This window comes from Epinephelus moara, chromosome 3 (genome assembly GCF_006386435.1).
Source record: "Epinephelus moara isolate mb chromosome 3, YSFRI_EMoa_1.0, whole genome shotgun sequence".
In the NCBI taxonomy this organism is placed as follows: Eukaryota; Metazoa; Chordata; class Actinopteri; order Perciformes; family Serranidae; genus Epinephelus; species Epinephelus moara.
The window spans coordinates 39,144,126-39,163,887 of record NC_065508.1 but is presented as its reverse complement, the minus strand read 5'-3'; the positions used below and the strand labels follow the sequence as shown (position 1 = coordinate 39,163,887).

Below are 19,762 nucleotides of genomic sequence, written 5' to 3'. Positions count from 1 at the left end.
ATTTACGTTAATGCCTCTCGTTTATTCATTCACACACGCGCTAATATACTTGGGAAACAGTTAGGCACCAGAAACAATGTATTTGATCTTCTCAGATGGCTAAGATAAGAACTTTATTGATCCCACACAGGAGTAATTCACCTTACATCAGCTATAGAGAACAAGATAGATATCGCAGCAGCGGGCAAACCCACTCGATGCGGCGTCTATGTATATGTGTCTATGGTGTGGACAGTCAACAACGCTAATGAAGCAGATGAATGACTTTTTCTCTGCAGTGTGAAAACGGCAGCCACTTAAACCACTGACTGTGCACTCCGCCGCCAAGTGGGCAGGGGTGGTAATTGCAACCGGTCAAAATGACCGACGGCCTTCAGATTTTCCGGTCATTGTTGTAAAAAACCGGTCAATGACTGAGAATATCCGGTTAACGCGACCCCTTAGAGATATACTAAACAGGCCAAAAAAAGGGCACATTTGGGTGGAAACTGGAGGCCAAGAAAGAGCACTAACTGCAAAAGGTACTGCTGCCCTAGGTCGGACTTGGTTATAACACAAGCTCAGGATCTTTCTGAATCAGGAGATGCCAGCGCTTCACACTTTACTGGTTGTTTGGTGAGACGTCTTTATTTGTAGATGGTGTACAGTTGTGCTCTTCAGCAAGAATCTCCCTTACTTATTTGAAAGTGGTTTTACATTATCCTCTTGAGAGAAATGTTCTTTGCAAACGCTGAGGTGTCTCAGTCTTGTGCATGGAGTGTTGATGTCTATATTCAGTGTAACAAGCCACAGCTGTTTCATTTCTTTGTTTGAACAACCTGGAGAAATACAATACAGTGCCAAAGGGCTGTCTGACTGCCAGGTACAGCAGTGAAAATATTTTTAATACAGCGTCCACTTAGACTGAATCTGATTTTTCTTAGGTAGGCCTTTTTTTAAATGTATAAAATGTTTTTTACTGAACACCTCTTCTGGGAGGTTAGTCCCATCTGCTTCTCCAAACAGAGAGCTCGTTGACCGTCATTCACTGTATGTAGACTGACTGTAGATGAGTACCTCACACAGCTCCACTTAAAAAAAATCCAAACTATTCCTTTTTAACATTCAGGGGATTTTCACATTATCATATTAAAGACTGTCTCAGATGTCTGCATGCTGTGAGGAGCAGATCTTTATTTATGCAGACCCTGGCTGGGATCCTCATTTGTTGTCTTGCAGGAGTGAAAACATTTGCAGAAAGGTTGCCCTCCAGTGGCAATAAGAGCAAACACAACTACTGAGCTTTCAGGCTATAGGATTTCTTTGGTCAGTTAAAGAAATGCAGATGTTTTCAGAAAATCAATGAAAAACAGTAATGTAATTTGTATAAAACAGAAACAGTATAAAGTCTTACTTTATTGTGTGAAATTGAAGCAGTGAATTAGCACTAGATATGGCAGTTTTTAATACATTAAAACTTAAAAAGCATGTTAAGAGAGTGGCCAGTATTATCAAGTCAAATATAACCTTGTTAAATGTGACCATAAGAACAGAGGGAGCCAGCCTCTTTATGCATTATCTTCTCCCACATTACAAGCTGGTCACAAGTATGACAACTCTGAAACTACATGAGTACCTTTAAAGCTAATACCTATCACCATCACCATATAGTAGCTATAAAAGTACAATTGACAGTTGACTTAATTTTGATAGTTTTAAACATTGCTTACCTCATCTTTAAGGTCCGTGGGCTTGCACCCCCCCCCCCAAACTGAGGCAGTTTGTAATGCAGAAAGATGTTAGTGGCAGGGCAACATGGTCAGCTACCAAAGATTAGTTGAGATAGTTTAGTTTAGTTTAGCTTAGCTTAGTTTAGCGTAGTTAAATTAGTTTTGAAAGCAATTAGTTTGAAAGCAACTCTTACCTTTCTTGCATTTCACACAGCACTTAGAAAAAATTTGAACATCCACAACTCCCGCCTCCCTCCAAAGTCCCATCCCCCTCCTCCTGCAACTCCCCCTCCCTCCAAAGACCTACTCCCCCCTCCTCCATTACGTCCTCATTACGTCTATGATAGACGTAGGCGTTGGCAAGGTAACGTTAGATACACGGAAGAGGAGAGCGAGTGTAACGTTACAACCAAGACAGTCAAACGCAACCCCGGAGTTTTAAAACTCAACTGGAGTCAGTGATGACTGATGAGTTTTAGAATAAGGTTACAGTGCTTACGTTAGATAGTAGCATTAACGTTATTAGTAAGTGGAAACACACACGGAAGATAACGTTAATGTTTCAGAGGCTAAGTTATGCTACAGTAGGCTAACGTTAGCCATTAGCAACTGGATGCTGTGTTGTTATATAACGTTGTGAACTGAACTGAACTTCTTTGTCATTTTTATGCGCAGCACAAAAATGAAATGACATTTCGCACACCCCAAGCAAAAAGAAACAAAACATTTAAAAACAATTTGTGCAACATATAAGATAGAACATATGGTGCAATAGTAAGACCAAAAGGGTCGACATTTCACAGTCAGAAACTCCACATCCTTAGAGCAGAACTGGGAGATCCTCTTCACATCACAGCACCATGAATTGTTTGTGTATATTGCCAGACCGCCACCACGGAGCTTACCAGATGACGCAGCCTCCCTGTCTGCTCTATGTAGTGTTAGCCCCGTTAGCTCAACAGTCTGATATATTACCATTCACCCATGTCTCAGTAAACACAACGACGCAACAGTCCCTCACTCCTCGGTGAGGAGCCAGAAGGATGCTGGGAACAGCTGGTTTGATGGGGTTCGCACTTAGCCTAGAGCTAACCCCTCCGCGCTTCCGCCGCTTCCACATCCTGTCACAGCATTGCCAGCTACTCCCTGTCTGGATAGCTCCAGGCGAAACCACAGTCATCTCAGAGCTAGCTTGATGTAGCAGGCCAAGCTCGCTACACATCCTGAGCTCTCTCAGTTGTAGCGTTTGATCTCTGCAGCGGTTTCTAATGTCTGTTAGAAACTCGCGACTGTATTGCACTGAAGAATTTACTTCACCGGTGTACGCAGAGGCTGCCGTAAGCATTGGTCGCGCCACCATGTTGATTCAAACTTAGAGGCAAACTAAAAATACCTGTCCAGCAGAAACTTAGCTCAGAATGAAGCGGGAACTGCCCATTGGTCTGACAGCCCATTGGTCTGACAGCCCATTATTCCGACCATATTAAACCCATTGTTCCGAAGTCCATTCCGAAATCATCATGATGCCCTGTGGTTAAGGTCTGGTTAGGTTTAGGCACAAAAACCACTTGGTTAGGGTTAGGAAAAGATCATGGTGTGGGTTAAAATAAAAAAGAAAGTGACAAACACATAAGCTGTGAGCCTGCTTCGCCTCAAGCCTTTCCCAGCTGACCCAGAGCCAGTCGCGGCGCACCATCAAGGTAGAAATACGCCTGCCGGGAGCCGTTCAGCATTGCAGACCGTCGGACTAATGGGATGTCGGACCAATGGGCTGTCGAACCAATGACATGGACCCGAATGAAGCTGCATCTGGGTGTTACACATTCGGTCTGAAAGGCAATTATTGGTCGGAGTTTTCTTATAACCAGATTAGATTAGATTAGATTTGAACTTTATTAATCCCTTGGGAAGACTCCCTCAGGGAAATTAAGATTCCAGCAGCATTGGATAGCAGGACACAGGGTAAAGAGCACACAGGGTATCAAAAAGTAAAAGTAAAAACAATTTGCAAAATAGAAATATAATATATAGGCCTACAGAGAATAAATAAGTAATTCCTTATTATATTCCTTATTGTAGTGGCTACTGGCTTCTGGTTACTGCTCCTTCCCATCCTCTGTCTTCCTGTTACTCCTCCTCCCCCCGAGTGAGGAGTTGTACAATCTGATTGCCTGAGGGATAAAGTCATCAGTCCTTATTGCTGCTCTGTACAGTGTCCGGTCGTGTCGTTGAACCGCTGTTTTGCACTGAAAACTATGAATGATCTTTGTGATCTCCGAACAGTTTATCCATAAATTTGCTGATATTTACTTTAAAACCGATGTCAGTATTGGTGAAAACTCCGTATTTCTTATGCTAGGAGCATGGCCGGTGTTATGCCGAGATCTGCATGCCTGCCAAGAATTGCGTGCACCTCGCGGGAGTGCGCGCACAGCTGAAAGGAAAGCTACCGTCTTGATTTTTAAGGAAACGTACTGTTTAAAAACGAAATAATCTTCTTTTTCAGGTTCATCAGTGATGATCACTGATCTGAAGTCTAGTTTTCTAACGTTTAGCGTCATCAATGTTTTATTAAAATTGGTAAAGTAGCGTTTCCTCGATTGGTCTGAAAAGTCTGCTTGATTAATCTCTCATTATTTCTTAATGCCAGCTGCGCCTGCCAATGTAATAATGTCCACAAACGTAATAAACCACAAACGTAATAAAAATCTGCAGCATTTAATGTAATAAACCCACAAATGTAATGAATTTTCAACGTAATAGCCGCTGCCTACTACAAACCTAACACGCGATTTCCCACAAATGTAATAACTATTACGTTTGTAGGGATTTATTACGTTTGTGGGGAAGTGAAAATCTTTATTGTAATAACTTCCCACAAATGTAATAATGAATAATGGTCATTGTGGTTGTTGTTCGCTTGTTTGCCTATACACCTACTAATACTACTGACCTTGGGTGATAAAGCCATAATAGTGTTCCTTCAAACTTTGATTTGAAGTTTCATGAGGGTGTTAAGGGGTGCATGCATTTTTCGACAGAACTGATTGCTGCTGCCGAATAATGCATCCCCTGTTATTTATGCTTAGGTCATTATTAAATTAATGAAATTCACACCGTTGAGCCAAAAGGACCCAGAATATGAGCTGGTAAAATCCTTTGATTCACAGACCTCCTGAAATATAATTACAGCCTGGATGCATTATTCGGCAGAGGTGTATTTATTACCTGCCAAGATTTGCATCCCCTGTTTTTTCAGATAGATAAATAAATTACTAGTCTGCACCCATGGTCTGCAGACTGTTAAATCAAAGTTTGAAGAAATAAAAATAGTCCGTTTTTATATGAGACTGATTTTTCTGAGGCCGTTTAGTCTGACGTCTTTTTTTCTGATGCCTTTTTGACTGATGTCTTTTTTTCTGAGGCTGTTTAGTCTGACGTCTTTTTTTCTGATGCCTTTTGGTCTGACGACTTTTTTTCTGATGCCTTTTGGTCTGACGTCTTTTTTTCTGACGCCTTTTGGTCCGATGACTTTTTTTCTGAGGCCGTTTAGTGTGACGTCTGACAGAGGTTTTCCTGAGACCTTATGCCTTTTCATCTAAGGTCTGACGCTGAAGCCTGACACCTGAGGATGTCCTAAAATGTATGCCGTACATCAGCTTATTAATAGCATTATAGCCTAAACAAAGAAAAGTGTAATATTTCCAAAAAGATAAGTGTTGCTTATGCTCGTTTTTGCGTTGCTACGCGTCTCATGTTTCTGCGCTCTTGGCTTTTTTGCCGGAGCGCCCTGAACTCCTCAACTTCAAAAAACTTAAACTCAGAGAGGAAAAGCACCCCACGTCATCTCTGCTTTTCCCATTGTCCAATTGGATGATTTGAGAGGTGGGCCTTCTGTGGTGGCTATGAGACAAGTTTGCAGTTGGTAAACAATAGAGGACAAACTGGTGGTAGTGGTTGCTGGATACCCAGAGCTGTACGGTCAGGGCAGCCAACTGTTCAAAAAACCTTGAAGTGAGATTCAGTGGGGCCGACCACAATTTTGTCGTTCAGGCCTACACGTAAAATTGTTGTTTGTCATCTGATTTGGTAGATGCTATCCTGATCCCCCGCATCCTAATGGATTTTTGGGGCGTCTGCTGGAGATGGATAGTACGGAAGACGAGAACGGCCATGTATTTTTTTTTTTTTTGTGCACTGTCGTGATAACGACTTATTATTTCGTTATCTCGATATAACAAAGATTGTTTTCTCATGATAACAAATTAATTATCTCGTTATCTCGATATAACAAAGATTGTTTTCCCGTGATAATTGTCAGGTCTGATGATTGCGCACTAGTTAATGTGATCGTCTTGATTTCAGCCTACAAGAGCTGCCGTGGTCCTGCTAGATGCCTCCTGCTGCTGCTGCTGTTATCATTAGTCACACTTCTAATGTTATTATACACATATGATTATTGTCACATACTGTATATTTCCAAATAGTCGCCCGGTGGAAAATAGCCGCCGGGCACCTAATTTTGCGTATTAAACGCCGGTCCGATTAAACACCGGGGCGATTATTTCCTCATTCATTGCCTCAAGGAGGGACAGCCCTGCAGGCAGGGAGAGAGCAGCCTAGGCCATTTCACTTTCATTAGGCCTGGGTTACAACCTGCGACATTAACAAAGCTCTCCAAATGCCTTTACATGCTTTCACAACATATAAGAAACTAAATGTAAAGTTTAAAAGCTAAGGACTAACTACTTCACAACCCACATGCCAACATACCTGGGGGTGATAAATGCAAGACCTGAAATATTTCTTCTTCCTCTTCTTACTAGCAGGAGGGCATCATTCGTCATTGTAGGTAGTAGTAGCCTAGTTATGTAAGGTGGCGTCACCTACCATACAGGAGTGGAACGACTACTAGCACTTTTTTTTTTCAAGTGAGAAATTGGAGGTGTGGCGTGAGACCGTGTGAAATCAAACAAAAAAAAAATCAAACAAACTGTTTGTTTTTAATAGTGGCATTCATTTTTTATTATTTTTTTTTAAAAAGGCAGTGTGGTGTGCAACCTGCAAAACACTTGGCCTACACTTGAGCTTATTGCACTACCTTTTTTACATTACAGTTGTACAGTTCTGTACTGTTGTCTTTAGATTTTTACTATGAAAATGAAAGAAACAAGCAAAACAGAATATCTCCATTCATTCATTCATTCATTCATTCATTCATACATTCATTCATTCATTTATTCATTTTCCATAACTTATCCTGTGCGGGGTCGCAGAGGGCTGGATCCCATCCCACCTGACATGCTGAACAGCTGGGCAGGAGGCGGAGTACACCCTGGACACGTTGCAAGACTATCACAGGGCTGACACATAGAGACAGACAATATGCATGCTCATATTCACAAATTAACCTGCATGTCTTTGGACTGTGGGAGGCAGCTAGAGATCCCAGACAGAACCCAAGTTGACACAGGGAGAACATGCAAACTCAGGAAGGACTCCCCACCGCGGGGTTCAAACCAGTAATCCTCTTGCTGTGAGGCAACAATGCTTACCACCGTGCTGCCACAAAAAATATATTTATTCTATATACCCCAAGTCCTAAACAGAGATTCATATCTACACACTGGCTTTTACTAAATCATTTTATTTTTGTAAATCAAAATCATCTTATTTTTAAACATTTTTCGAAATCTATCAAGTGTTTAACACATTTCCAATTTCCTTTCAAAACTATTCTACAAATGAACTCCTTTGACTGTTCTATATCTTAGTTTTGCATTTGTTCTAATCTTTGAATTTTAAACATACAAGCATCAGAAAAATACAGTGGCCCTCATGCAGGAAATGATATACTAACAAATTTTATTTTATTTTTCCTCATATCCACAATGTGTTCTTATTTTGTTAGTACCCTTTGATATCTGTGATTCACCAATGTTTTCTTATTTTTGCTCTTTTCTTGGGTAAGAGAAAGTTTTATGTGTGGTGGAGAGCAGGCATACCAAGATATGAATAAAAACATCTGATTTTCACAGTCCAACACAAGGAAATAAAATTTTAAAAATTGAGAAAGAACAAAATGCAATATCATATACTCAAATTTAGAATATTTTATGTTTTAGAGTAATTATGATTGGATTATTTAATTGGATTCATTAAGAATTTTATTGGTCCATGGATCCTAATTAAGACTACAAAAACCTTTGAATGACATTGCATGCGTTTAGCTTCTGAATGGCTCACATATACTACTTTCAGATGTTCCAGCTCATCCAGATCTTACAGTACACAGAGAACGTAAACCTGAAAGTCCCCCAACTGGGGGACTTTGAGAACGACTTTGCAAACAGTGTGAAACAATGCACTAATTACGAAGAATATGCTGCACATCATATTAAACAGCAGAACCTGGGCTACAAGGCTGTATATACCCTTTTAACATGCCCCAAACACAGCTCAAACAACAACTAAATAAATAACAACAAATCAAACTCCATACCCACTCGTCATATTTCGGGCTCTACCGCAACGCCACGTTATGCAAAACACACACCATTCATCTCAAATGAATGCAGAGACACTGCTCTTTCCACACATATGTGCCAAAGCACTCTACACCAAAGCATCAGAGCGATAGAGGCCAAAGAACAACAACAACGAAAATCATTTTGCCGAGCCATAGTTGTAAAATTGCTCTTACCGTTGTTGTTTTGCCATGAGATGTTAATTCAGCCACACGGTACGTTCCGGTAGACCGACATGTACTGCATTCAAATGAATCTGGGTGAACATGATGGGCTTCAGTACGCGGGAGGGGTGAGCATAACAATGACCGCATTCAGCAGCCGGCACCTCCCCCACAACGGCGTTCTGCTGACTCTGATTGGCTTACAGTGCTGTCAATCTCTTGTTGGTGGGTATAGCGTCATTCTATTGGCTCTAACAAATCGAATGAAGTGTCAATCACTCAAATCGACCAATCCGTTGCGGAGATACAAGCCTCCAAAGCACAGAAGAATAAATTTGCTTAGAACATGGCACTTTTAAATGCTTGATTCTGATTGGTCAGTCAACAAAATTCTGCGGTGTTTATTTCTTGAGGTATCACTGCTGCTCTGCTGCTCCGATGCTAGGGATGCCATAGCAATGGCCTTAGACTGAGGAGCATCAAAATCAGTTAACATTAGTCTACACAGGCCAAATATGATTACAGTGGCAAAATGCAGCATTTTCAGGACATAACTTTTAACATTTTTACACGGCTGTGCAGTTGCTCTCCCAAGCTGGCCTGGAGAGCAGAGAGATCATGTCGGTCATTGGCCATATGAGAGGACAGCCTTTGCAGCTACTGGGCACCCAGCATCTCCGACCGGGAGAAGTGAAGTAAAATCCTCTCCTCCGCTCCAGAAAACAGCTGCAGTTTGTCTGGTGAGTGCCTCTCCTCTGTCAGGAGTTATTTTTCAACAGTCATCGGCTCACTTTATATTATCCCCCTCTAAATTTCATTCGTCAGTATCTTCAAAACGCAATGAGCACGCTTTTGATAACTTTGAATATTTTTGTCCAGTAATTATTGGACGTACAGTTTAGGCTGAAATGTCAAAAATCTGGGAAAAAAATAAATAAAAATAATAACAATAATAATGATGATGATGATGATGATGATGATGATGATGATGATGATGATAATGACCAGCTCAGTGGCCTAGTGGTAGAGTGTCCGGCCTAAGACTGGGAGGTCGTGGATTCGATCCCCGGCCGGGTCATACCAAAGACTATAAAAATGGGACCCATTGCCTCCCTGCTTGGCACTCAGCATCAGGGGTTGGAATTGGGGGATTAGATCACCACATGATTCCCAAGCGTGGCACCGCTGGTGCTCACCGCTCCCTCAGGGGATGGGTCAAATGCAGAGAACAAATTTCACACACTCAGGTGTGTGACAATCAGTGGAACTTTACCTTTACTTTACTTTAATAATAGTAAACTGGCACAAACTTACGTTAATAAACCTGCACATGCTCAAAAGTGTTCTGTCCCGTTGGAGCTTGAATAATCTTAATATACCGGCTGAAACTCAGTAGGGTTCAAGCTCTTTCTCGTCCAACAGAGGGAAGTACTTTAATTGCCAAAAATCAAAGCCACAATCAGCAGCAAGCAGATTTCAGGCTTCACAAAGCTGAGTCAAGCCACCTCAGCTGGTTTTATTTGTCTAAAGAAGGAGTGATCATTACAATGTATGCACTGTTTCAATGACTACACAAAGTCCTGCCATTTTGCCTTCCCCTTAATGGATGTGAACAAAACTGGGTGTGTACTTTGAGGACTTAGCACAGGATTTTTTTTAACTTATATTCAGGATTGCTCTAACACAACTGACGTTATGGCCTTTTCCCTGATGCAATCAAAATCCAGAATGTAGATATCATGCTACTGTTTTTCACATCATGAAGATTATCAAAAAATCCATTGGGGTAGCCTTTTTTTTTTGTCAAAAACACTTTTTTGTAGAGCGCGTTGAGTTGTAGATGTGTTTCAAATTTGAAATCAGTCAGATGTTGTGAGGGGCGTGGCCTGTCAAACTTTTCAATTTTTTGGCTGTTAATTGTAGCGCCACCATCACGCTGTTTGGGATCAAATTTGAAGCAAAGCATTAGGGCATTATTTCCTGTTATGTTACCAAGTTTCCTGTCTTGTTCCAGCTCACAGCAAATTGACCTAAGGCATAATATAGCATATAATGCTAGATAGCCCACACCCACATGCACCAATCAATTTGACACTTCACTACATCTTACATGTACAAGTGATGAGCAACAACAATGGAGGAGAAATATGTCAACATACTGTATATATATTTTGTTTACTCTCATGAACTCACACAGACTGGCAGGTCTGTTTCCTCTCCCTGCATGCTTCAGCCTTCCCCTCATCCAAAGCAAGTACTGTACCTTGTGCAGACATGTTTACTTCCGCAGATATTTCGTATTATACCAACCAGTCACAACCAAAATGTCTCAGCTGAAAAAAACGCAGCACTTCCAAAGCGCTCTCAAATGTTCCCAGCTGGGCATTTCCTGAGGACTGCTGCTGTTTTCAGCTGGTAAAAGCTGGTGTAAGCTCCATTCTTTTTTTTCTTTTTTCTTTTTTTTTTAATACCAGTCTTGCTTATTTATAAGAGAGTTGTGTATCTCAGTCCCACAATGGTGTCTACAAAGTTTGGTGTTGATAGAGTTTTTACTCCACCATAGCAGGTAGTGTCTGCACAATTATTATCAAGTATCTCCATGTGACCACAAATGAGGGGAAAGTCCAGTGACAGCTTAACTCTAACTGATAGTAGCCTATAGTAAATGCCTTTCCATAGATGTACATCTGTTTTTTCCCATCTGGCTGTCAACATAGGCCTATTCATTCATATTTGTATTTTTGATGACAACTTTGATGCAGTACGACACCTGCTGGTCATTTTTAATAACTACTTTTGGCATGCTTGCTGTCATGATGATAGTTTTACTGAAAGCAGACTTCACTGTTCACGGTGCATACTGAAGAAAACTTATTATAAAGCTTTCATTTTCATGGTCTATCAGCTGCATATTAACAGGCAATACAATAAAACGCTGTTGCATTACTTCATTGCCTGTCTGTGCGTCTGCAGCCTCCAGGTCTGCAGAGACATCCTGCTGGCATAAAGGCCAAGAGGTAACCTTATTTTGAAGGGTACAGCCCAAATGTAGGTGTCAGAGCACATTAGCCAATCAGAAGCAAGGGAGCACTGAGAGCCCGCCCACTAATGAAACAAAATATGGAGTGATAAATTTGTTTTTTGCAGTAGGATCAGAAAACAAGAAATTGAGCTGAATTCTGTTTTTTCATTTTTTTGCCAAAAACGAAAAAACGAACTGTTTTTTCATTTTTTTGTTTTTTGCCCAAAAACGAAATTCAGCTCAATTTCTTGTTTTCTGATCCTACTGCAAAAAACAAATTTATCACTCCATATTTCGAGGCTTAGAATGATTTCTCTATATATACACAGGCAGGGCACGGTATGCTGAAGGCTGCCCTCTTGTGTCGCCATATTTGAATACAGTGGCCGAAAGGGATATACGCGCGTTTACCTAGAACTTGCCGTCACTGGAGACAGTTAAGGTGAAGATCAATCCGGGGCGCTTCTGCGTGAACCTGCTTTGTACTTTTATGATTCTGTCGCACTTTAAATGGAGGACCACACACATGTTTTGCCCCGTAAGAGGGAAACCACGCCACCAAATAAAAGAAAAAGATCAGGTAAGCGAGGATGGGACAAAACGCGAGTGAATATCGGCGTCGCTTATTCCAGGTGGAAAAAACTCCTGAAGGAGAAGGATTTCACAAGGGATGTGGAGGTTGCCTGCTTTCTGCTAGACAGGTAATTCAATCTGATATTTTAAAATCATTTTGGCTTCATGTTTGCAACTACTTTTTCACCCTCTCCTCCTCTTCCCTCTGGGTAGCCGAGACACACCTCTTCGCCTGGCCGTTCCTGCACCGCCTCTACCCCTTGCCCCCTTCCTCTCCCTTGTCTTCCTCCTCTCCCTCTCCCTCAGCCTCTCCCTCTTCCTCATCTCCCTGTGTCCTGTGGAAGAACGCTCTGGAGACGCATATATTATAATCGTACCAACCTATATTTGCCGCACTGTGCCGTGACTATCACATAAACGTGTTATTTTAGCATTACTGTGCTAATGCTCATGTTACCAAAACAATTAGAAATAAAACCCTCCTAACATATATCTCACAGATAACCTATATCTCACTGGTAAGCTATAACATATCGTAACATGGTTTAGATTCCTAAATAAATATTCACCTCGTTGCTAGATACTCCTGAAAAACTAAAAAAACTTTGCGGTCTGCGCAAGGCTTTTTGTCCTACGAGGCCACCGTCACTTACCCGACGGGAGGGGTGAGCGAGTGAGCGCTGCAATCTAGAATTTGACCACTGATGTTACTGTTACTCACCATTTTTACACACTGAGGCTTTAAATATCGGTAAGGCCACACCTCTCACACCTTTAGACTGATTTACTTGAAATTTGAGATACAAGTCCAGCTCAGTGTGCTCTACAAAAATGCCTCAGGGACCATAAAGGACCACCTGACTGGATTTAAATTTTTTGAAAACTACATTTTTGAAATCTCCTCCTAAACCATAGGTCCGATTTGTCCAAAATTTTCTGTGGACCTTTATCAGACCAACCTTATCAAAAGTTATCAAAAGCTTGTTGATATCTTACTGCGTTCTAAGGATATTGACGTGAACTTTATAAGGGGCTCTGGCTCAGCACATAAATGGACCTTTCTGCATAACCATTGGGCCAATCATCACAAAACTTAAGGGATATGTGTACACCAGTACCTGAAACATACACAGAAAGTTTTATTCAAATCAACCACTGCTACAAATGGAAAAAGGGCCGTGACATAATACAAACCACACTATGAAACAGAAGTTGTTTCTCCAATCATTGCGAAACTCGCAGGGTATGTTTCATAACAATATTGAAACGTGTGTATTTTGATATCACCTAACAGTGGGTGCCACCAATCCACTAAGAATCATTTTTAAAAAAAAGCACATTTTTGACATCAAGCTTATCAAAAGTTACAAAAAGCTTGTTGATATCTTGAATATTAATATGCACAACAAAAAAGCCTCAAGAAGAAGAAGAAGAAGAAGAAGAAGAAGAAGAAGAAGAAGAAAGTTGGTCTGGGTAAATTTTCCGCCACTTAAAATTCTTTTAAAAACACATTTTTGACATCTTCCCCTGACGGTATTACCAGGCTACTAAAACATACCCTTAAAGTTTCATTCAAATCAACCACTCAGGCAGGAAAATGCAAAAAGGGTAGGATAGGTGTCATAACATTGTTGAACCATGTGTGTAAAATTATTTTGATTTAAATCAATAGGGGGCGCCATCACTTTCAAGCAAGTGCATTGGTCTTGTGCAAAGTGTTGCAAAGCAGAGCACAGCCAGGCAGGGGTTTGTACTGAAATGTACGAGTGTTTGTCTGATTATCATATAGGCAGATGTCACAATGATATCATATCTGCAGGCAAAACAAGACTCGCCACCAAAGGGCTGTAGGTTACATAGGAGTCTTAAAATGTCATCTTGTTGTATTATTGGGAGCCAGAATAGAAGGAGTCATGACTAAAAACTTCAGTTTTATCACATACCAGCCGCCACCACCTATGACAACTATGGTTAAATGCCATAAAACAAAAGGACTGGATGGAGGCAATCATCAAAACTGCTCTCATGTGCAGCGCGCACTTCATATCAGGTTGGGGGAAAAGTATTTAAATTGTAGGGACGAATAACGTTATGTGTATTAAGGGTTATCTTGTCCACCTAATCAGAAATTGGGGAGGTGTTAAGAGGAATATTGGATTTCTCCATAATGCTAACTTTTTTGCGCTTTAGCCAAAAATGATTATCATCATCATCATTTTTATTATTATTATTAGTAGTAGTAATAGTATTATCATTATTATTAGTGAATATTTACAATGTATTGGGTCTGATGAGGTCTGATTTATTTCTCCTGCTAGAAATCAAAGATATAGACAATCTGCAGACAATCTACTGTATTCTGAACCATACTAATAGAAACTACACAACCAGCTTGATCAGTAAAACTTGGTTTAAGGTAGTGCTCCACTTCACTCTGTGCTCATGAAATTGTAGTCACCAGGGGCGGACTGGGACACAAATTCAGCCCAGGACATTCACACACACTGGCCTACACACCGGCCCAAACGTTTCTACCTATAATCCTCTATATGCTTGTACACACTACACAAATGCACTGACTAATTATTATACAAAGACATCAGTAACAGTAAAATCAGCAGTTATTGTTTAATTCCAGACTATAAAATAAATGCAATAATGAATTGGCCACAAATGGCTATGTGCTTATTATTTAACTTAAAATAAGAGCATATGACTCTTTCCTAATGCATCTAATTTTATGCACAATATAATTGTCTGCCTTGCCCTGCCCAGCCATGCTCTTGTATTACATAAGCCCAATTTATATCTCCATGGCTCACAGCCATGAACTAAGGAGGTATAAATTGGGCAATAGGCCCTAGTCAACTTTTAGTCAACTTATTACTAAAACAAAAAAATCCCAGTTAATACTACTAAAAGGGTTTCCTCTGGCTATAATGTAATGCATAGTAGGCTATGCCTTCACATTGCACCTGTCATATTTCTGGTCTCATGCTCCTCCTCATCATGACTGGGGTCTGTCCCTCAGCTTCATTGTCCTTGGGACTGGGAGCACCACCTAACGTAATTGCATGCATCCACAGGAAAAAAGCAAGCACATATTTCTTTTAGTACAGGTTTAAATTATAATGACTTAATGTAATACCTAGTAGGGTAGTTGGCCTCTTGAACCGGATAACTACAAGAAATACTCAATTTGCCAAAGCCAACCTTGCACATTACACACTCACGAACGTTAGCTAATGTTAATGCCAGGGGCGATTCTAGGATCAGAGGTTTAGGGGTGCTGAGCACCCAGAGAGCTGCCCAGCCAGATAAATTTCGCTGTTTTGTACATTTTAACGCAATTTCATTCCCACATTTGTGAAAGAAAAGCACAACACTTTTTGGGAAAGTCTGTGACTAAACCATCAAATCTGATAAAGGTTATTTAAATGCTGAGCCACAGCAAAAGAGGAATGGATTGGAATCATAAAAGAAACATATCGTAACCCTAATTTCTGGGGGAAGATAACTCATTTTGATACAGCAGCTCCTCAACATACACATAAACAGTGTGTATGTTTCTGGAGTAAACCAGCCCCCTATAGTGAATACCAAAAATACCAAAAATGGACCTTGGACTTATTTTTTTGACTTTTATTTGAAATGCAATGCACAACATGTAACATTAATACATTAACAGTAATTAACTGTTTCATTGTTTGTCTCTGCCTTTTTCCTTCTTGTCTGTATTACATAATACAAATACATAAATAAAAATACACTTCAAAAAAATAAAAGTGCTTGAAATCTACAAAAAAAATCATAATAAATACACACAATAGGAGTTATAATGTTAATGGGCATCCAGTCAGTTAGCTAGTCAGTAGCACCTTGGCTTTAATATTAACCATAGACTGTATGATATTAACACATGCACATGACACAACAGCTAGCTTCTCTCATTCCAATTCAAACAGAGGACAGTGGTACTGACCACCTGGGGGGTGCTGCTGCTGTATTTTTGTTGTTAAAATATTACGTTTCAACCAAGTACTGTATGGTTTTGACACTTTTCTAAAGGACATACAGTAAAAAACAAAATAAAAAAAATCTCTCAAATTTTAGGGGTGCTGGGATTCAATTTAGGGTGCTTCAGCACCCCCAAAAATGGGCTAGAAATGCCTATGGTTAATGCACCTGCTATGGCAATGTCGGCTCCAGCTCCATCTCTGTCGTTAGCAACACCAGCAGCCTCAGCCCATCGACCAACACTGCGGCCAAACAGGTCAGTTATTTTGGAGCACTTTGCTACACTTCTTGTAAAGATTTAAGTTTTTTTATTAAAAGTTTTTTCCACGCCACCTTTTTTTACTGGTCGGCTTTATCCATGTTTTCTGTCTTTCTCCCTTCTCAGTAGCTAGCACTAACTAACAGTCAGATTTCAAGAAAAACGAGGGCCTCTTTTGTATTGGAAGAGGCCACTCCTATCTCCTCCTTCAAGCATCAAAACTTAAGATTGATGTCTGAACATCTCACAGCAAACAAACAACATGGGAGGGACGCACTTTGCAGTACTGACAGCTAGCAACTAGCTTGACATTCATTCATTAGTCTTTTTTTTTTCTTTCTTTCTTTGATCACCAGGCCAGCCCCACCGGCCCACACCAGCCCACTTGGTGACCGGCCCATCGGGATTCGTCCCGCACCTCCCGATGACCAATCTGTCATTGGTAGTCACCTCTGGATGCTACGATGAGAACTGGTATTTTTAAAGAACAGTATATGAATAAAAAAAAATAATTCAAAGCTGCAGCACATCCACAGACTAAAATTTAGAGCTAAACAGAACCATTTTTTGAAAACAAAATTGTCTTATTTATCTATAATTCAGATCTTGGGGAGCAGTGTCAGCCAATTCACACAGTGAAATATGTGCATGCTTTCAACGCAAATGACATATTTGCAGCAGGAGAAGCACATGCAGGTCCCTTTACAGAGGGAGTGTTAACAGTGATCTGAATCAGTCAGCTGCACTGTGGACCATGTGTGCACACATCCCTCTTCACTCTCATTCAGCTGTTTTAAAACAAAACCTCCCCCCCCCCCCTCTTCCCAAATCCTGCTCCTGCTCTGAGTGCAGTCATTTCTAGTGCAGAGAAATGTCCCTGGTGACACTGAGGGATGACGCAGGCTCTCTCTTCCTTTCTCTGTTTCACTACCCCCTCACAACACCATCTTTTCCCTCTTTTGACTTGCTCTCCCCTTCTTTTTTTGCTGTGTGCTCCCCCGTTCTCCGATTCCTCTCCCTGTCTCCCTCTCCCCATCTCCTTTTGCTTTCTCCCTCCTCCCCTCTCCCCTCCTTCTTGCTCTCTTGCTCTCTCTCTCTCTCTGTCTCTCTCTCTCTCTCTCTCTCCCTCTCTCTGCTCCGGCACTGCAGTGCTGATTGTGATTGCACACACACACACACACACACACACACACACACATACACTCCAGCACACACACACACACACACACACACACACACGGGAGCGTAGCTGAGAGGCAAGGACTGCAGCAGCATGCACCAACCGCGGCTGAGCTGTTCGGGGACATGAGGAAGGGGAACTGAGGAGAGAATATAGTGTGCTATCTCACACCAGACTATGTATGCATCTTTGCAGTGGTGGGAACGATACATTTAAAGAGCGGATAGCTTATGTTATCCGGCCTCCTCTGCACTGCCTCTGCATCCCATTCACCCTGCTCCTCCCACTTCAACTCTTCCTCCTCCTCCTGTATACAGCATCATTAGACTGGACTACAGATTGACTGGGACTAGCGAGTGGTGGATGGTCAGGTTTGCCCCGGCTGAAAGATTCCTCTGTGGCTATGCTACATCTACATCTTCACTGATAGCTGGATTGTAATCGACATTTGGAGCTTGAAGATAGCCCACAACCCAAAAGGAATCTTGAATGTGTGTGTGTCATTCTTTACCAGTGTTGTCATTGGCGCATTTCCTCTATTTGGCTGGTTGTTTTTGCCTTCTCTGAGACTGGCTAGCAGGCACTGCAGCATCAGGACCGCAAGACCCATGAGGCAGTAGGGCATGAGGACCCAGGGGCGACTCAGAGGAAGGGCTTGAGTACTTCCATTGCTACCACTGCTGCTGAGGTGCTTATCTTGTTTTTTTTTTCTCCAGAAAAGGGAGTCTGGTGGGGGTTGGGGTGGGTGGTGACAGTACAGGTACCTAGGCCCCTGCAGAGCAGAGCAGAGCGGTTGGCTCTTGCGTAGAGGAGGCAGGCAGGACGTCCTGTGGGAAAGGGGGGAAGAAGGGCTGGCTCGTGTGTTGAGCTCCTGATGGTGGCTATTTTTGTCTCCCCTAGCTGAGTGATTGGGACAGCGGGTGGAAGAGAAGATGCTTATGGCCCGAGACACGGCGCGGGACGAGGCTCAAAAGCTACACAGGAAGTGGCTGAAGCATCAGGCCTTTATGGCGGAACTGGCCCGCAATAAAGAATGGCTGGCCAAGATAGAACAGGTGAGTGGAGCATGATGATGGAGGAAGGGAGGGAGGGATGGATGGGGAGGTCAGAAAGGCAGAGCAGGTGAGTCGGGGAGGAAGGTACAAGGAGAGAACATGACTGGGTAACAGTGGGTGTGGTGTCAGTAAAATTGAATAGGTGAAAGTGGGAGAGATGTCATCGCTCAGCTTTCATTTCATCACTTTGCATGGGGACATCCTGAATTACATTCTCAAGGTTATTGCTATGGTGTCTGTAATGTTACGGTTCACAGGTGGTATGATCCCTGTCGTTCTTTGGTCTCTCTGCACAGAAATTAGACCACCTGAATTGACTTGCTCAGTTGTGGAGGTTACAGTGAATCTAGAGGACACTTGAACCTTTGCAGCTGCGAAGGCCAAACATACAAAGAATGCAGATTCCTTATATTTCCATCTATTTACAAAGGGCGTCTGTTAGAAACACATAGAAGGTCAGTTCACATCAGGAAAGCATTCTCAGGTTTGCTGTTTTTGTCCTATCATGCTTTGCTCCCCTGACAGACTGCAGGTCCCATCCACACAGAATTTTGTCCTGTGCCTCAGTAAAGCTCAGGTGGGATCCTGAGTTTTAATGAATCAATGAGACTCCATTTCTGCTAATGGAACTTTGCATTTGGGAGGTTTAAGTCACAAATATATTGATGCTATTATTAAGAAAAACATGATTATCAGCTCAGTCAGATGTCAAGCTGCTGATGACAAGGACATACAGAGAATATGAGATTTAAGTGTATTCGGCACTTAGTTCAGCGAAGTTTGCATAAACCCATAACATTATTGTAGAAATGTGCAATGTTGAAAAATGTGTAGGTTATCTGTTTTGTTCAGCAAACTGTATCATCTTTTGATGCTCTGCTGTAACAGAATTACTGACGTTAGGTGTGTGCTGTATAATAATTGAAGTGTGTTCAGTCAATTATGTGTTTGATTATTTGACACTCAGCTTTCTTACTTAAAGGGTAACTTTGGTATTTTGCAACAAAACAGGCTGCAATGTTACCACATGGGGCAATGGTGCATGGTCATTTTATGTCCACTGACAGGCTGAGATTATTATTCTAAGTAGCGGTGTAATGGTACACAAAAATCTCGGTTCGGTACGTACCTCGGTACACAAGTCACGGTTCGTTTTTTTTTTCGGTACAGTAATGAAAAAAATAGACAACTATTAAATATCTTTTACTTATTGGTAACCTTATTAAAACATACCACCACAGCAGTTAACTCTTTTT

At 41.5% G+C, this 19,762-nt stretch overlaps 2 protein-coding genes across 4 annotated transcripts in view; one reads left to right on the top strand and one right to left on the bottom strand.

The window, feature by feature from the left end:
• Window positions 1–19,762, bottom strand: part of ska2 (spindle and kinetochore associated complex subunit 2) — a 245,973-nt gene that overhangs the window by 56,809 nt on the left and 169,402 nt on the right. The gene's annotated exons all lie outside the window — the stretch shown is intronic.
• Window positions 17,350–19,762, top strand: part of sptbn4a (spectrin, beta, non-erythrocytic 4a) — a 91,543-nt gene continuing 89,130 nt past the window's right edge. For 2 of the 3 annotated variants that reach the window (XM_050035262.1, XM_050035281.1), the window contains exon 1: window positions 17,350–18,506. In XM_050035262.1, coding sequence (XP_049891219.1) covers window positions 18,384–18,506 — 123 coding nt within the window. In that variant the 5' untranslated portion in view covers window positions 17,350–18,383. The remainder of the gene's footprint in view (window positions 18,507–19,762) is intronic. The other variant, XM_050035271.1, reaches the window with a different exon arrangement.